The 14,778-nt window shown below is 42.0% G+C and overlaps 1 protein-coding gene across 1 annotated transcript in view; it reads right to left on the bottom strand.

Moving 5' to 3' along the window:
• LOC126252957 (peroxidase-like) overlaps positions 1-9,846 on the bottom strand; it is an 88,982-nt gene extending 79,136 nt beyond the window's left edge. The window contains exon 1 of the mRNA XM_049954007.1: positions 9,748-9,846. Coding sequence (XP_049809964.1) covers positions 9,748-9,846 — 99 coding nt within the window. The remainder of the gene's footprint in view (positions 1-9,747) is intronic.
• Positions 9,847-14,778: the final 4,932 nt, after the last annotated feature.

Below are 14,778 nucleotides of genomic sequence, written 5' to 3'. Positions count from 1 at the left end.
AGAACATCGCCTTCCCTCCAGGAATTACCATTTGAGTTCCCTTACCGCCTCCGTTACACTTACGTGTTGTTCGAACGCATAACAAATCTAGCAGGCCGCCTCTGAATTGCTTCGATGTCTTCCTTCAATCGGACCTGGCTCGGATTCCAAACACTCGAGCAGTACTCAAGAATAGGTCGCACCAGCGTCCCATATCGTCTCCACCAAAGGTAAACTACTCTTTAAGTTCTCCCATAAGCCGAAATCGACCATTCGCCTTTCCTACCACAGTTCTCCCATGCTAGTTCCATTTCATATCGCTTTGCAACGTTACACCCAGATATTTAACATCTTGACTCTGTCAAGCAGGACACTAGTAATACTGTATCCGAACAATACAGATTTGTTCTTTCTATTCATCTCCATTAGTTTACATTTTTCCACATTTAGAGCTAGCTGCCGTTCACCACACCTACTGGAGATTTGTTAAAGTCGTCTTCTATCTTGCTACAGACACTCAACCTCGCCATCTTACTGTAAACTATAGCATAATCAGCAAACAACCGCAGATTGCTGCTCATCCTATCCGCAGATAATTTATTTATATAGACAAGAACAGCGGTCCTATCACATTTCCCTGGGTCACTGCTGACGATATCTGCGTTTCTGACTAACACTTGGCGTCGAGGACAATATACTGGGTTCTATTACTTAAGAAGTCTTTTAGCCACACACATGTGAACTTACTTCATATAATCGTACCTTCGTTAATAGCCTGCAATGGGGAACCATGTCAAATACTTTCCGGAAATCTAGAAATATGGAATATGCCTGTTGCCTTTCACTCACAGTTCGTAGTATATCATTTGAGAAAAGGACAAACTGAGGTTCGCACGAGCGATGCTTTCTAAAACCATGCTGATTCGTGGACATAAGCTTCTCAGTCTCAAGAAAGTTTAATATTTTCAAATTGAGAATATGTTCAAGGATTCTGCAGCAAAAATGAAAGTTAGGGATATTGGTCTGTAATTTTGCGGGTCCGTTCTTTTACCCTTCTTATTAACCGTAGTCACCGGCGCTGTTTTCCAGTGACTCAGGACTTCGTGCTGAGCGAGAGATTCAAGATAAGTGCGGGCTAGGTAAGGGGCCAACGCTGTAGAGTACTCTTTGTAAAATCGAACTGGGATTCCATTCGGAACTGGTAATTTATTTGCTTTCAAATATTTCAGTTGTTTCTCTACACCAGGGATGCTTATTGCTATGGTATCCATATGGGAGTCTGTCCGATGAACAAATGATGGTATGTTTGCATGTTAAATTTAACACTACGGCTTTTGTTTTGCTTTCTTCAATAGCCACACCAGGCTGGTCAACAAGGGGCTGAATGGAAATCCGCTTATCGATTTTACATAGGACCAGAATTTCCTCGGATTCTCTGCCAGATCTTTTGCTAAGGCGTGACGTTAGTAGTTGTTGTATGCGTCGTACAAAGATCTTTTCACAGTCGCACGAATCTCTACTAACCTTCGGCTTGTCGTCATTTATGCGTTCTCTTTTGAACCGAGAGTGCAAAAGCCTTTGCTTCCTCAGAATCTTCCGAATTTCGTTATTAAACCATGCTAGATCTTTTACATCCCTTATTCATTCACTAGGCACATAAAACTCCAGACCACGATTTACAGTCTGCTTGAACTTTGTCCATAATGCCTCTACATCCATCTTACTGGAACTACGTGATGTCAGTTCACTAAGTGAGATGCTAACAAGTACTTACCTGCTCTATCTAGCAAAACACTCTCCAAGCCTTCCTTGACTGATTTATTAACTTTCGTAATCTTAGTTGTTATAATGTTATAAGGAAAACCAATCCCCGTTTCTATACTGACATTGTCGATGAGTTCTGGGCTATTTGTAGCTGTAAGGTCTGTATTTCCATTGCCTGTGGGCTGCCGAGCTAGTTGCTCATGACAGTTTTCAGAAAAAGTGTTCAAAAGTACCTTCAAAATCGCAGCGCGTCAGCAATCGTTGGTTAATATATTAGAAAACTAAAAACCGCAATCGAGGCGGGTTTTTAGTTTTTTAATAGTGTTCAAAAGTATTTCGTATGACTGTCTGTCTGTACGCCCCGCAGGGTATCCATGGTCATCCCATTCTATACTCGGTAGGTTAAAGTCGTCTCCGACTAGCGTTGGATGATCTGGGTATTTACGTGCTACTGTCTGTAGACTTTCTTTGAATGATTCTAGAACTGTCACAGCGAAATCGGGTGACCGATAAAAACATCCAACTATTAACTTGGTTTCACCTATACCTGTTATACGCGACCGGATAACTTCACTCTCACTCTCGACTTCGACCTCAATAGTACTCTAATGATCACTCCCCACTACTACGGCCTCATCTGTCTTTCCAATGCACGTTCCATGTCCGCCAAATATCTCAGAGCTTTCCATCTCAGGCTTCAAAAATGGTTCAAATGGCTCTGAGCACTATGGGACTCAACTTCTGAGGTCATTAGTCCCCTAGAACTTAGAACTACTTAAACCTAACTAACCTAAGGACATCACAAACATCCATGCCCGAGGCAGGATTCGAACCTGCGACCGTAGCGGTCTTGCGGTTCCAGACTGCAGCGCCTTTAACCGCACGGCCACTTCGGCCGGCCCATCTCAGGCTTCAGCCAGCTCTCAGTCCCAAGAACAATCTGAGGGCGAGAAGTTTCCCGCAGGGCAGTAAATTCGGGAACTTTATTACGATTACAATTTAGTGATAAAATTTTGACACAGTGTCTTTATTCAGAACGCTGTCTGACTTCCCCTGGTGCGTGTCCAATGGCGAGTGTTCATCAGAGTACCTCAAACTATCGCCCATCCTAAAAGCTCTCATGTTCTCTGCTACCTGAGTAGCTGATTCTTTTGTGTAGTACACCCCTGACCTATCAAGGGGAGTTCTTCAAATCCCCCCACAAGATAACGCAGGTCTAGGAATCTGCGGCCAAGACTGTCATAGAGTCGACATAGACTTTGGTCGAGACCCTCCACTTGGCTCCAAACAGAAGGACTCCGCTCAACTCTGGGAGCTGTAAACTACGAGCTCTGCTTGCAGCAGACGTGCAGACCAGCAGTCTTCACCACCTCCGCCAGCCGCCCGTACGAACTGAGAATGACCTCAGAACCCATGCGGCAGGCGTCATTGGTGCCGACGTGAGCCACAACTTGCAGACTGCACCCTACACTCTCGATGGCCGCAGGAAAGGCTGCCTCCACATTGTGGATGAGGCCCAAATGCAGACATATCGAGCGCATACTACTTTATTTCCAGCCTGAGGGGCTCCATAAAGCACCTAACGTTGGAGCTCCTTCCATCGTGCGCCTACTCGAACCCTGCTGAAGGAGCTGTCACCTGTCCACCCATAGAATGGGCGAGGCCAAGGGGACATCTTCCACACTGGCCTACCTCCTCAAGCGACTCGAACGTGTTACCACCCGCCACTCACCCTGCTGTGAGGGCGGATCCACAGCGACGGGTGCACTAGGAGGTGCTTCGGAAGCAGAGCCCGTGGGCAAAACAAGTGACACCTGAAGATTCCATGCGACATGCCAGATTCTCCGCCACTGCTACACCCTGAGGCAGCAGCCTGAATGTGACTGACCATAGCCAAAAGCGCATTGAGTTGTTCGCCGGATTTCTCTAGTGGTGACTACTTTTTTGTCCGGTGAGTTAGTCTTGAAATGTGAAGTAATCGTCACACAGCCGATGAATAATAGATGCAAGAGTAGATAAGTTGTAGAGATCTGTTTCTTATATTGGAAAGTTATTGTCGCATGTCATCAGCTTACAGAAAGAAGAATCTCATTACGTGTTGTCAGTTCTTACCAATGTTGTCTGGAGATACAGGAGGCTGATAAAGTAATCAAGTGGCCTGCACTTAAAGCGCCAGAAAAAACTAACAGAAATAAGCAGCAGCACTGTGAGTCTACTGTAAAAAGTGACTCTTTTGATGCAAGTAGGTTTCTTTTTTACAGTATCTACTCTTTAAATCCAAGAAAGGAATAAATTTTATGGGTTACAGGAAAAAGACGTTACTTGGAAAGAAAAAAAGAAAATTTGGGTTTAAAGTACCATCGACGAGGAAATCATTAGAGATTTAGTGTAATCTCTTACTGTGGAAGTACGGGGAAGGAAATTGGCCTTATACTTTACTAAGAACCATGCCAGAATTTGTCTGAAGCAACATAGCGAAACAACGGGAAAAAATGGATGGTCAGACGGTGTTCTGAACCGACGTCCTCCCGAATCCGTGTCCAGGGTCTTAATTAGCCACCTCACTCGATCAACAGAAACTAAATCCCTGTTTTACAGGAGTGAGTTTCTGGTAAAAAGCGACTACTTGTTGTGAATAGGTGTCACGTGCTTGCGTGTAAATCTGGCGACGATCACGTCGCGAGTGAGTCTGCGACGTTAGTGATCAGTAGAGTGTGTCGTGTGTGGTATTTGAAAATCTCCAGTTTGATGCAGACAGCGCACGCACTGAAACAGGGACATTGTCTGCTATCTTCATAAGTTAACCTGTTCTCGCTGTGCTCTCATGCAACAGCAATGGATTTTGTGTCTTTTTATTTTTTTAAATTTTATTATTTGCTTTGATTTCGCGACCCACTGCAAAGTTTGGGCAAAGGCCTGGTGTTTTGTTCTCCAACAAGAGACGAAATATCTGAAACCAGAAAGTTATTTACACAGACAGAGGAAAATACTATATAATTCATAAATAAATGTTGAAAATGTGAAAATTCAGTCTATTTAACGAGAAATTTTATTTTAGATGTTATTTGGAACCTAGAAAGAAAACAAGATACAAAGGATAAATGATGCTGTCGTTTACCGTCCAGTAAAGTCATCAGAAGATCAAAACCAATTGCAAAACGATATAAAAAGGATATCTGTAAGGTGCGAAAACTGGCAATTGACCCTAACTAATGATAATTGTGAGGTCATACACATAAGTACTAAAGGGACTCCATTAAACTTTTACACGATGAATCAGTCATAGCTAAAGGGCGTAAATGAAATTAAATACACAGGAATTAGAAATACGAACCACATAAATTGAAAACAACATACAGGAAATGTTATAGGGAAGACGAAAGGAAGACTATTTATTAGCAGAACACTTACAAGATGCAAAAGATCTACTAAAGAGACTGCTTACACTACACTTGTCCGTCCTCTTTTGGAGTACTGCTGCGGTGTGTAGGATCCTTGCCCGATAGGCTTAACGGAGTACATCGAGAAAGTTCAAAGAAGAGCAACACGTTTTGTATTATCGGGAAACAAGGGAGAGAGTGTCACTGACTTGATACAATATTTGCGGTGGACATTATTAAAACAAAGGTGTTTTTCGTTGCGGCGGAATCTTCTCACGACATTTCAATCACCAACTTTCTCCGAATTTTGTTGCCGCCGAACCATGTATGGAGAAACGATCATCACAATAAAATAAGGGAAATCAGAACTCGCATGGAAAATTATAGGTGTTCGTTTTTTTCCGCATTCTGTTCGAGATTGGAATAACAGAATTATTGTGAAGGTGGTTCGAAGAACCCTCTTCCAGGCACTTAAAACCGATTTTCAGAGTGCCCATGTAGATTAGGTGTAGATCCTCGATTAGAATATGTTTTTGAGCACTATTTCAAAAATCAGAATCAATAGGAGATTAGTGGCGATTCACTGTAGTATTCAACGACTTCCCACTTTTCAAGAAAAACAGTGAACGGTGGAACAACCAAATTAATTTATTTGCCTATTTAATTTAATATTTTGTCTTGAAACGAGAGAATCAAATTTTTTAAATTTTTTATTCGATTTCTGCGTTTATTACAGAAAGTAACAGGAATATAAAACCGAAAATCGATCTTTTCAGCAATCGGTTATTTTGAACAGTTTTAACAGTCTGGTTAAACCGGTGCTGAAAAAAAAAGATTTAACCAAAAACCAGTTGTTTCAGAGACAACCGCCGTCCCTAGTTGAGTACCGTCCTTTTCTGTGAGGTATTCCGCGACTTGAGCTGGGCCAGCAGCCTGGACAAGGTTGTCATCCATCGGCTTCTGCGTGCGGTCTCGGTCAGCTATGGCCTTCCTGCTGGCCGCTGATCGCTGACTCCAGTGTGTGACGCAGCTTGTGCACACCGCTGCCCAGACGTAGCTGCTGACGGCGGCTCACTGAGATCTGAAGCTCACTAGGTCATAGTGGGATCGACGGCCTCCAGCGGTGACCACACCACTGTAACTAACATGAATAAAAGTCTGATTCGACCAGGGATTTATTTCTAGCGGTCCGTTCTCACGTCTTCTTCTTCCTTGATTTCCAATGTTGTATCTTGAGCGTGCTGGAGGCGTGTAATTTGGTAATTTCAAGAAACAGAGGAAATTTTACTAATTTTGTACTCATTTACTGCAGTATCTGCTAACCCCACAAGCCTACGCTTTATGACGTGTCTATGAATATTCTAAATAACACGCGAGAGGCGCAGATGCTATTCATGTTGCTGTCGTCCATCGTAAGACCGATAACGTATTTCACTATATTTCTGAATTGATTGATAATATTCAACTCAGACTTGTTTTTTAAAAAATAATAATACTAATAATATTCCTTCAGAGTGGATAGGTGTTTTGCTTAATTTCAAGGAATATTACTTAAAAACATCGTGCTTGTGTATGCAGATACAAGCTGTAGCAAAGACGATGTTTTATCAGTACTTAAAGAAAGCAAATATTTATCGAAAGGAGTTTAAAATATTACGAGAGGGTACATACAGTTGTTCACGCTAAAACGTAACCCATGATAGCTAGATATTTTATTACAGAACTACATTTGGTATTTAATAAAAAGATAGCCTTGAGAGCTTACTAGCCGGAATTTATAGCTCTACCCACCAAAAACAGTTTAATAATGTGTGGTTGTAGTTTGAGCATTTGGGTGAGATGTATTTTCTGATAAAACAGATGAACAATTAATGGAATCTTACCACCAAAGAGAACTGTTATTACGTATATTCATGCTGCTTCAATTTAAAGGGAGTTTCGGAGGTAAAGCTACAACCTGCATTTTAATCCACTTAAGGTCCTCGCAGATTATTTTCAGTGTATGTTTTTAAAGTTTCACGTAACATATTACGCAAACAATATTAAAGTAGGTCCACATCCAAAGATTTACTGTACAAAAACGAGCTTTATCAGATTCTTACGATACATTTCACAGCGTGTAAATGTCTTTACAACACATTAATACAATAACAGGAATCATACAGACACACATTCTACACGCCACGACACGGTACACACACACTATTTTCCAAACTACATCGTGATAATGTCTACAGTATAAGTGAATACATTGTTGAATTTTTTTACTTCCTGTTTTAATTTTTTCCAACGCAGTCTAATCTGTTTGCACTGGTATGTAATGACATTAAGGTTGTGAGATACTGTGTATCTATAGTGGACATATTGATTATGCGTTTCGTTATGAATGAAACCTTGTGTTATATTTTTGGAAAATAATATGACCAAGAGAAGGAGTGTCGCCTAATTAAAGTGTTATATCTGAATGTATTCACATTTATTATTAAATACGAGGGTTGGAACTCAAATAGTGGCAACTATTTATTCACAACCTATACAAAAGAGATCATGTTTGCACCTATTACTGTCCTTCAAAGTAGTCACCAGAGTTGTGCAGAACCCGTTGCCAGCGATGGTGGATGGCGTAGTATACCGTTAGCAGAGCCTGTTCTGTTGATGGTGCGAATGGAGCGGTCTACTGCCTGTCGAATCACTGGAACTGTTCTGAAGCGAATACCACGAAGTGGTTCCTTCATCGTCGGGATCAAACCAAAGTCACAAGAACTTAAGTCCGGGGAGCATGGTGGATAGTGCAGTACTTCCCAGTCCCATAGACCGAACAGAGCAGCCACAGCTTGCGCTGTATAGGCCCGCGCATTTTCGTGCAAAATGATGGGCGGGTTGTGCAGAAAGTGTCGCCGCTTCTTTCGCAAAGCTGGTCGCAGGTGATGCTCCAAAAACGAACAGTAATACTGAGCACTGACGGTATGCTGTGGAGGAACGTAATGCGTTAGGATAACTAAGTTACAACCCACGTATAATCAATAAAACAGACTAATAAAAGGAGAAGAAATATTTATGTAGGTGTAATTCCGTATCAGTTCAATGTAAAAAGGCAATATTTTCAACCTGATCATATCATGTTTCATACAAAGTTGTTGCATTCAACGGTACAGATAAGAGATGGAAAACTACGAGTTTTCAAAGGTATATGACAATTGGGAAGAAAGTTACAGATCTGCCAAGTTAGGAAATTGTGTGAAATTTACACGTGTGTCTCAACATAAAATGATTCTAATCCAGACACAATACTAAAACTTGTATCACTGAGAAGGAGAGCTCTACATGGGCATGCAACATGCAAGGTCATTGACCTTGACCTTTGATTAACTCAAAACACTCCACCGTCAATTTTTTTTAAATATATTGTATTGCTCAAGTATGTTAGTATAAACATGATAGCTATCAAGATGGCACAACAGAGACATAATGTCTTGAAATCAGAAAGAGATCTGAGTGGGTCAGGTTAAGTGGTGTGTTGGACTTATGTACAGTTAGCAGTAGGCTACCTACACCTATACATTCACAGACACAAATGTCAGTAATCCCACCATACATATATGTTGTCTAAATCATTTTTCAGTTTTGTTTTTATCTTCTGATGACTTTACAATATGGTAAACGACAGCATCATCTGCAAACAATATAAAAGGCCTGTTCACATTGTCTCCTAAAACGTTTATATAGATTAAGAACTGTAGAGGACCTACAAAAATTCCTTGCGGAACCCCAGATATCACTTCGATTTCACTAGATTACTTCATATCTGTTACTACGAGCAGTCACCTTTCCGACAGAAAATCAGGATTCAGTTATAAAACACATAGGAGGGACAAAAATTCACATTTTGTTCTTCTAGAAGAACTACTCACCTTAATCCTTGACTTACAAATAAAGTTGTAAGTGAAAAAGGAGAAGACTATCGGTCCCTATTAGTGCCTTCTCGAATGCTCCACTGCCTGCCTGCAAGGCGTGGTGCAGCCTCCACGAATTTTTTAAGTCATTGGACTAATTTAAAATATTTAATGAGAGTGTATAAGCTCTCAGTCTTGTTATGTAACTGCTTTACCACCAAGTAATGCCATAAGCAGTCAAATTACACCTAGGAAGTGGAGCGTCAGTGCATATCACTGTCAAACATGTTTTTGCAATTACCCCGCATGACACCATTTCTTATCTAATAGTCAGTTATTAAGGAAAAATCGCACAGCACACTAAAATATGTAAGAATACTGGGGCCTAATGTCCCGTCGAGGATGAGATCATGGGACTGGGGGAGGACGGAGGATGAAATAGGTCATGTCTTTTTCTAAGTAAATATCCCGTTATTTGCTTTAAGCGATTTATGGAAACTACAGGAAAACTAGATGTGGGTGGCTGGACGAAGATTTGAGCTGTCGGTCTCATGAATGCGAGTCCACTGTCTTACCACTGCATCTCGATCGGTAAACTGCAGTTTTTATAAGCTTTCGGATGGTAATATCGTTAACCTAAATGCAACACACGTGTGGAAAATCTGCATTTTGTAGAAAGCAAGAATTTAATCTTATCCAAATTTAAAAGGAGAAAGTTACTCAAGACTTACTGGTACAGCCGGCTGCAGTACACAGTCGTCAGGTGGGACTGTCATGGCGCGCACAAACTCCATGCAGCGTACGTTGTAGCGCTCGTACACGGGGTCCATCGGCGGTACGGGAATGGGGTAGCAGGCGTCGGGAAGCCGCGGCGGCTGCAGAGTCGCAGAACCGTCGCTTGTGCAACACTGCAGAGGGCCTGACTCTGCAACAGCACCAGATGGGCGAAACACTTGTGCAGCCGCTGCAGGTGAAGAGGAATTTTCCTTTTATGAATATATATCTCCAAAATATATGGTAACTATTTGATTATTGGATTGATAGTTGAATCAAGACACTAAGCTGCCGACAGGCGTTGATGTACATCAGCGACGACAGTTGAAAATGTGTACCCCGACCGGGACTCGAACCCAGATCTCCTGCTTACATGGCAGACGCCCGATCCATCTGAGCCACCAAGGGCACAGAGGGTAGTACGCCTGCAGGGATTTATCTCTTGCACGCTCCCCGTGGGACCCACATTCTCATCTTAATGTCCACACATTACATTCGTAGTGCCCCTGCCCATTATACTCATCACTCGCAGCAGTAAATCTTACCGAGTCCCGTAAGAGTTCGAGCAATGTGCATCCGCACAGAAGAAGGCTTTCTGGCTCTGAGCACTATCTGACTTAACATCTGTGGTCATCAGTCCCCTAGAACTTAGAACTACTTAAACCTAACTAACCTAAGGGCATCACGCACATCCACGCCCGAGGCAGGATTCGAACCTGCGACCTTAGCGGTCACGCCGTTCCAGACTGAAGCGCCTAGAACCGCACGGCCACACCGGCCGGCCACAGAAGAAGGTCAATGGCCGGTTAGCCTTAACTATATGAAGATGGTATCTGTTCCTTCGGGCCGGCCGCGGTGGTCTCGCGGTTCTAGGCGCTCAGTCCGGAACCGCGCGACTGCTACGGTCGCAGGTTCGAATCCTGCCTCGGGCATGGATGTGTGTGATGTCCTTAGGTTAGTTAGGTTTAAGTAGTTCTAAGTTCTAGGGGACTGATGACCGCAGATGTTAAGTCCCATAGTGCTCAGAGCCATTTTTTTTTTCTTTCGGACAGATACCATCGGTGACCGTGCAGCCCAGCTGAACAGATACCATCTTAATATACTTAATTGTTACCTAAGTATTTGAAGCAGATGCGAAAGTGACTGTGAAATGAAAATTAGATGACCTTTTACCCAGTTGACCAACTATGACACTTGAGAGCATTTAAGCATTAATGGGTTAGTATAAATACTTATTCAGTATTCTCCCTTAACTAAAACTACTACAATACTTTCTCATGACATTCCTTTCATATTCAGCTTTGGATGACTTTATATGTACTAAGAGAGGTATTCTGCTTTGGAGGACTTTATATATACTAAGAGAGGCAGCACAGTCTGCCCTAACAGAGGAGCTATGCTGCAATTCCAAAAAAAAGAATTGTTTTTAAACTGGATTGACGAACTTCCTCTCTTAACATTTGATGGCTTCTAATTCGAAATTATTTCCATTCACTACTTAAACTACGTCGCATTCATAATTGCCTCTACCTTAATCTTTGTCTTGGTCGTGTCTGTAGCCCCTTAAACCACGTACCTCTAACAACAGTTAACCCAATCAGAGAAAGGATGAAAGGTGAAAGACACTATGCGACCTCCAATCTATAAAAAGGAAAATATTAAAATGCTTGTGCCCAGGGAGGCAGTGAGGTATGCATATAAAATTTAAGTTATTTAAACGCAGAAATCTTAATATAGCCAGCAATCTTAGGTTCAACAAAGAATGTGTTAAAACGGTATTATCCCTAAATACATAAAGCTGAAAAATTGTGATAAAAATATTTTCACAATGGCTGTCTCCAACTGCTAAAATACGGGAACGTATTTGCGGTAGGGGTCATCAAGTCAAATATAAATATTATGAGAAGCTCAATAATATCATATTAAATGAGAGGAGTTCGCATTTTCACGTCACCAGGAAAGCCGCTCCGAATTTTAGGTGGTTAGTCGTTGTTTCAGCAAACAATTGTAGATCGCAGGTGTCAAGTGATGTAGGGGCCAAGTAATAGATGTAGCGAACCGAGTACCTCCAAACTGTGCGTCACTGAGAAAAAATCTTTTTAAGAAACGGGTGTCGATTTTGTCATTCAAAAGAAACGAACGGAAAGTCTTCAAGAAATCACAAAACCTACTCTAAAATTACACAGAAAAAGTTCGAAAATGAGAAATTTGCGAGTAAAACTGACGTGTTATTAAAAGGAATTTTTTGTTCTTCGAAGAGTATAGGCGACAGCTGCTGATGATATTCGACGTGAGGAGTCAGTCTGATTCGGAAGATGCCCATAATGGAGAGTTATCCAGGTGGGGACTGTTTACGACGCGATTATGAGGAAGGCAACGATTAAAGCTAATGTTCTACATGAGCATGGCGTGTCAGAAGATTGATGTTGTCGGGAAAATTGAGGAAAATTTGAAGACAGAGAGAGAAAACGTTCTATGGAAGGTGGACAGAAACTTCCCGCCAGGTCACGACATCCGCGAGTGGTATGACAGACATTAGCCTATTTATGAAAATGGCTCTGAGCACTATGGGACTTAACTTCTAAGGTCATCAGTCCCCTAGAACTTAGAACTACTTAAACCTAACTAACCTAAGGACATCACACACATCCATACCCAAGGCAGGATTCGAACCTGCGACCGTAGCGGCCGCGCGGTTCCAGACTGTAGCGCCTTTAACCGCTTGGCCACCACGGCCGGCGCCTATTTATGAATTGTGCCTTATGGAGACAGAATGAGCTACAGGCCCACAGCGGTAACTTCGATTTGCAGTAGGATTTTGGAGCACATACTGTGTCGAACATTATGAGTTATCTTGAAGAAAACGATTTATCGACAAACAGCCAACGGAGATTCAGAAAATATCATTCTTGTGAAACATTGTTAGCTCCTTATTCTCAAGAAGTAAAGAGTGCTATTGGTAGGGTTGTCAAATTGATTTCATATTTATAGATTTCCAAAAGGCTTGTGATACCTTACCTCACAAGCGCCCTCTAATTACATTGTGCGACTGGATTAGTGAGTTCCTCTCAAAAAAGTCTCAGTTCGTAATAACTGACGGAAAGTCAATGAGTAAAACAGAAGTAATATGTGGCGAGCTTCAAGAAAGTGCTGTTGACTCTTTGCTGTTCCTGACCTACATAACGATTTAGGTGACAATCTGAGTAGCCCTCGTAGTCTGTTTGCAAATGATGCTGTTATTTAGCGTCTTATAAAGTCATCAGAAAATCAAAACAAATTGCAAAGCGATGAAGACAAAATATTTGTATGGTACAAAAAGAGGCAACTGACTATGAATAACGAAAACTGTGAAGTCATTAACATGAGTACGAAAAGGATTCCGCTAAATTTCGGTTGCACGATAAATCACACAAATCTGAAGACTGTAAATACAACTAAATTATTAGAGATTACAATTACGAGCAACTTAAGTTGGAACGATCACATAGATACGACGTCTGTTCAAAACATTCTGAAACATTCGTAATTTCGCTCGAATGGTGTGTTGGAGAGAAATGCTGTTGGCATCCCTGCACACGCCTGCGTTTAATGTGTAACTGGCAGAAGTTTCATTGTTGTATGCCCGTTAGTTATTGTTCAGTCTTGTATTGAGTAGAACGTTGTGTCGCACAGTTTGCGAAATTTATGTGGCACATTTAGAGGAGCAACGCGTCTCAATTAAATTTTGCGTGAAATCCAAGAAAACCTTACAGAGACACGCCAAATGATGTGCGTAAGCCGTACTCGGTATTACGGACGGTTAACACGGTTTAAAAATGGCCTAACGGAAGTTAAAGGTGACCCTTGTTCAGGACGCCCTTCGACGTATACCGACGACGCCCATGTCAGGAAATGCAACGGAACTATCCGTGCCAATCGAAGACTGTCTGTCTGAGGGATTGCAGAAGAGTGTAACATTTCAGTTGGATTACGTCATGAAATCCTGACACAGCGTCTTGGAATGCATCGTGTTGCCGCCTAGTTCGTCCCGCGGCTCATGAGTTAAACCAGAAACACTTTCGCCTCGCAATCTGTGAAGAGCTTTTGAATCCCGTAAATGAGAATGAGATGTTCCTTAAGAAAGTCATAACTGGTGATGAGACATGGGTCTACGGCTATGATGTTGAGACTAAGGTTCAATCTTCACAATAGATCGGGAAGGTTCTCTAAGACCAAAAAAAAGTTCGTCAGGCGAGGTCAAATAACAATGCCATAGTGATAGTTTTCTTTCATTTGAAGGATTAGTTCATCATGAATCGTGCCACAGGGGCAAACTGTTTATCGATGGCACTAGCGGGACGTATTACAACCCCTGCGAGAAAGTATGAGAAAGAAGCGGCCTGAAATGTGGCGAAACAATTCATGGCTCTTGCATCACGATAACAAACCCTCATCCCTGTTGGTGCCTGACTACTAGTTTAATAGACGAAGATTTGCAACCATAGACGAGATACAAGAAAATAAGCCGACGGCGCCTCGCACAATCCAGCAAGAGGCGTACGAAGATTGCTTCCGGAAGTGGAAACAGCTTTGGGAGCGGTGTATCACTTGCGGAGAAGTGTATTCCGAAGAAGATCATGCACAATAAGTAAAAGGTATGAAACGTCTCAGTGAAGTCGTTTCGTAAGACGCTTGTCGAATTCGATACAACTTATTCACTTGACTACCTGATTTTAGCTCAATTCATGAACTCTTCCTGGAAGACTGAGCGCTCAAATAAGGCCTATTGAATATTATATGTGTGTTTTAATGTGGCGTTTCGGTTTTGTTTTGTGGGAAACGCTGAGTTGGTCAACAACGTCTGCTGGGAGAAGACTGTTGCTTCTCGTTCGAAGGAGAGCACAAGATGACCAACTTAGGTTCAAAAAATGTGTGTGAAGTCTTATGGGACTTAACTGCTAAGGTTATCAGTCCCTAAGCTTACACACTACTTAACCTAAATTATCCTA

The sequence above is a fragment of the Schistocerca nitens genome, chromosome 1 (assembly GCF_023898315.1).
Source record: "Schistocerca nitens isolate TAMUIC-IGC-003100 chromosome 1, iqSchNite1.1, whole genome shotgun sequence".
Classification (NCBI taxonomy): domain Eukaryota; kingdom Metazoa; phylum Arthropoda; class Insecta; order Orthoptera; family Acrididae; genus Schistocerca; species Schistocerca nitens.
This window is presented reverse-complemented; position numbering and strand designations above follow the sequence as displayed.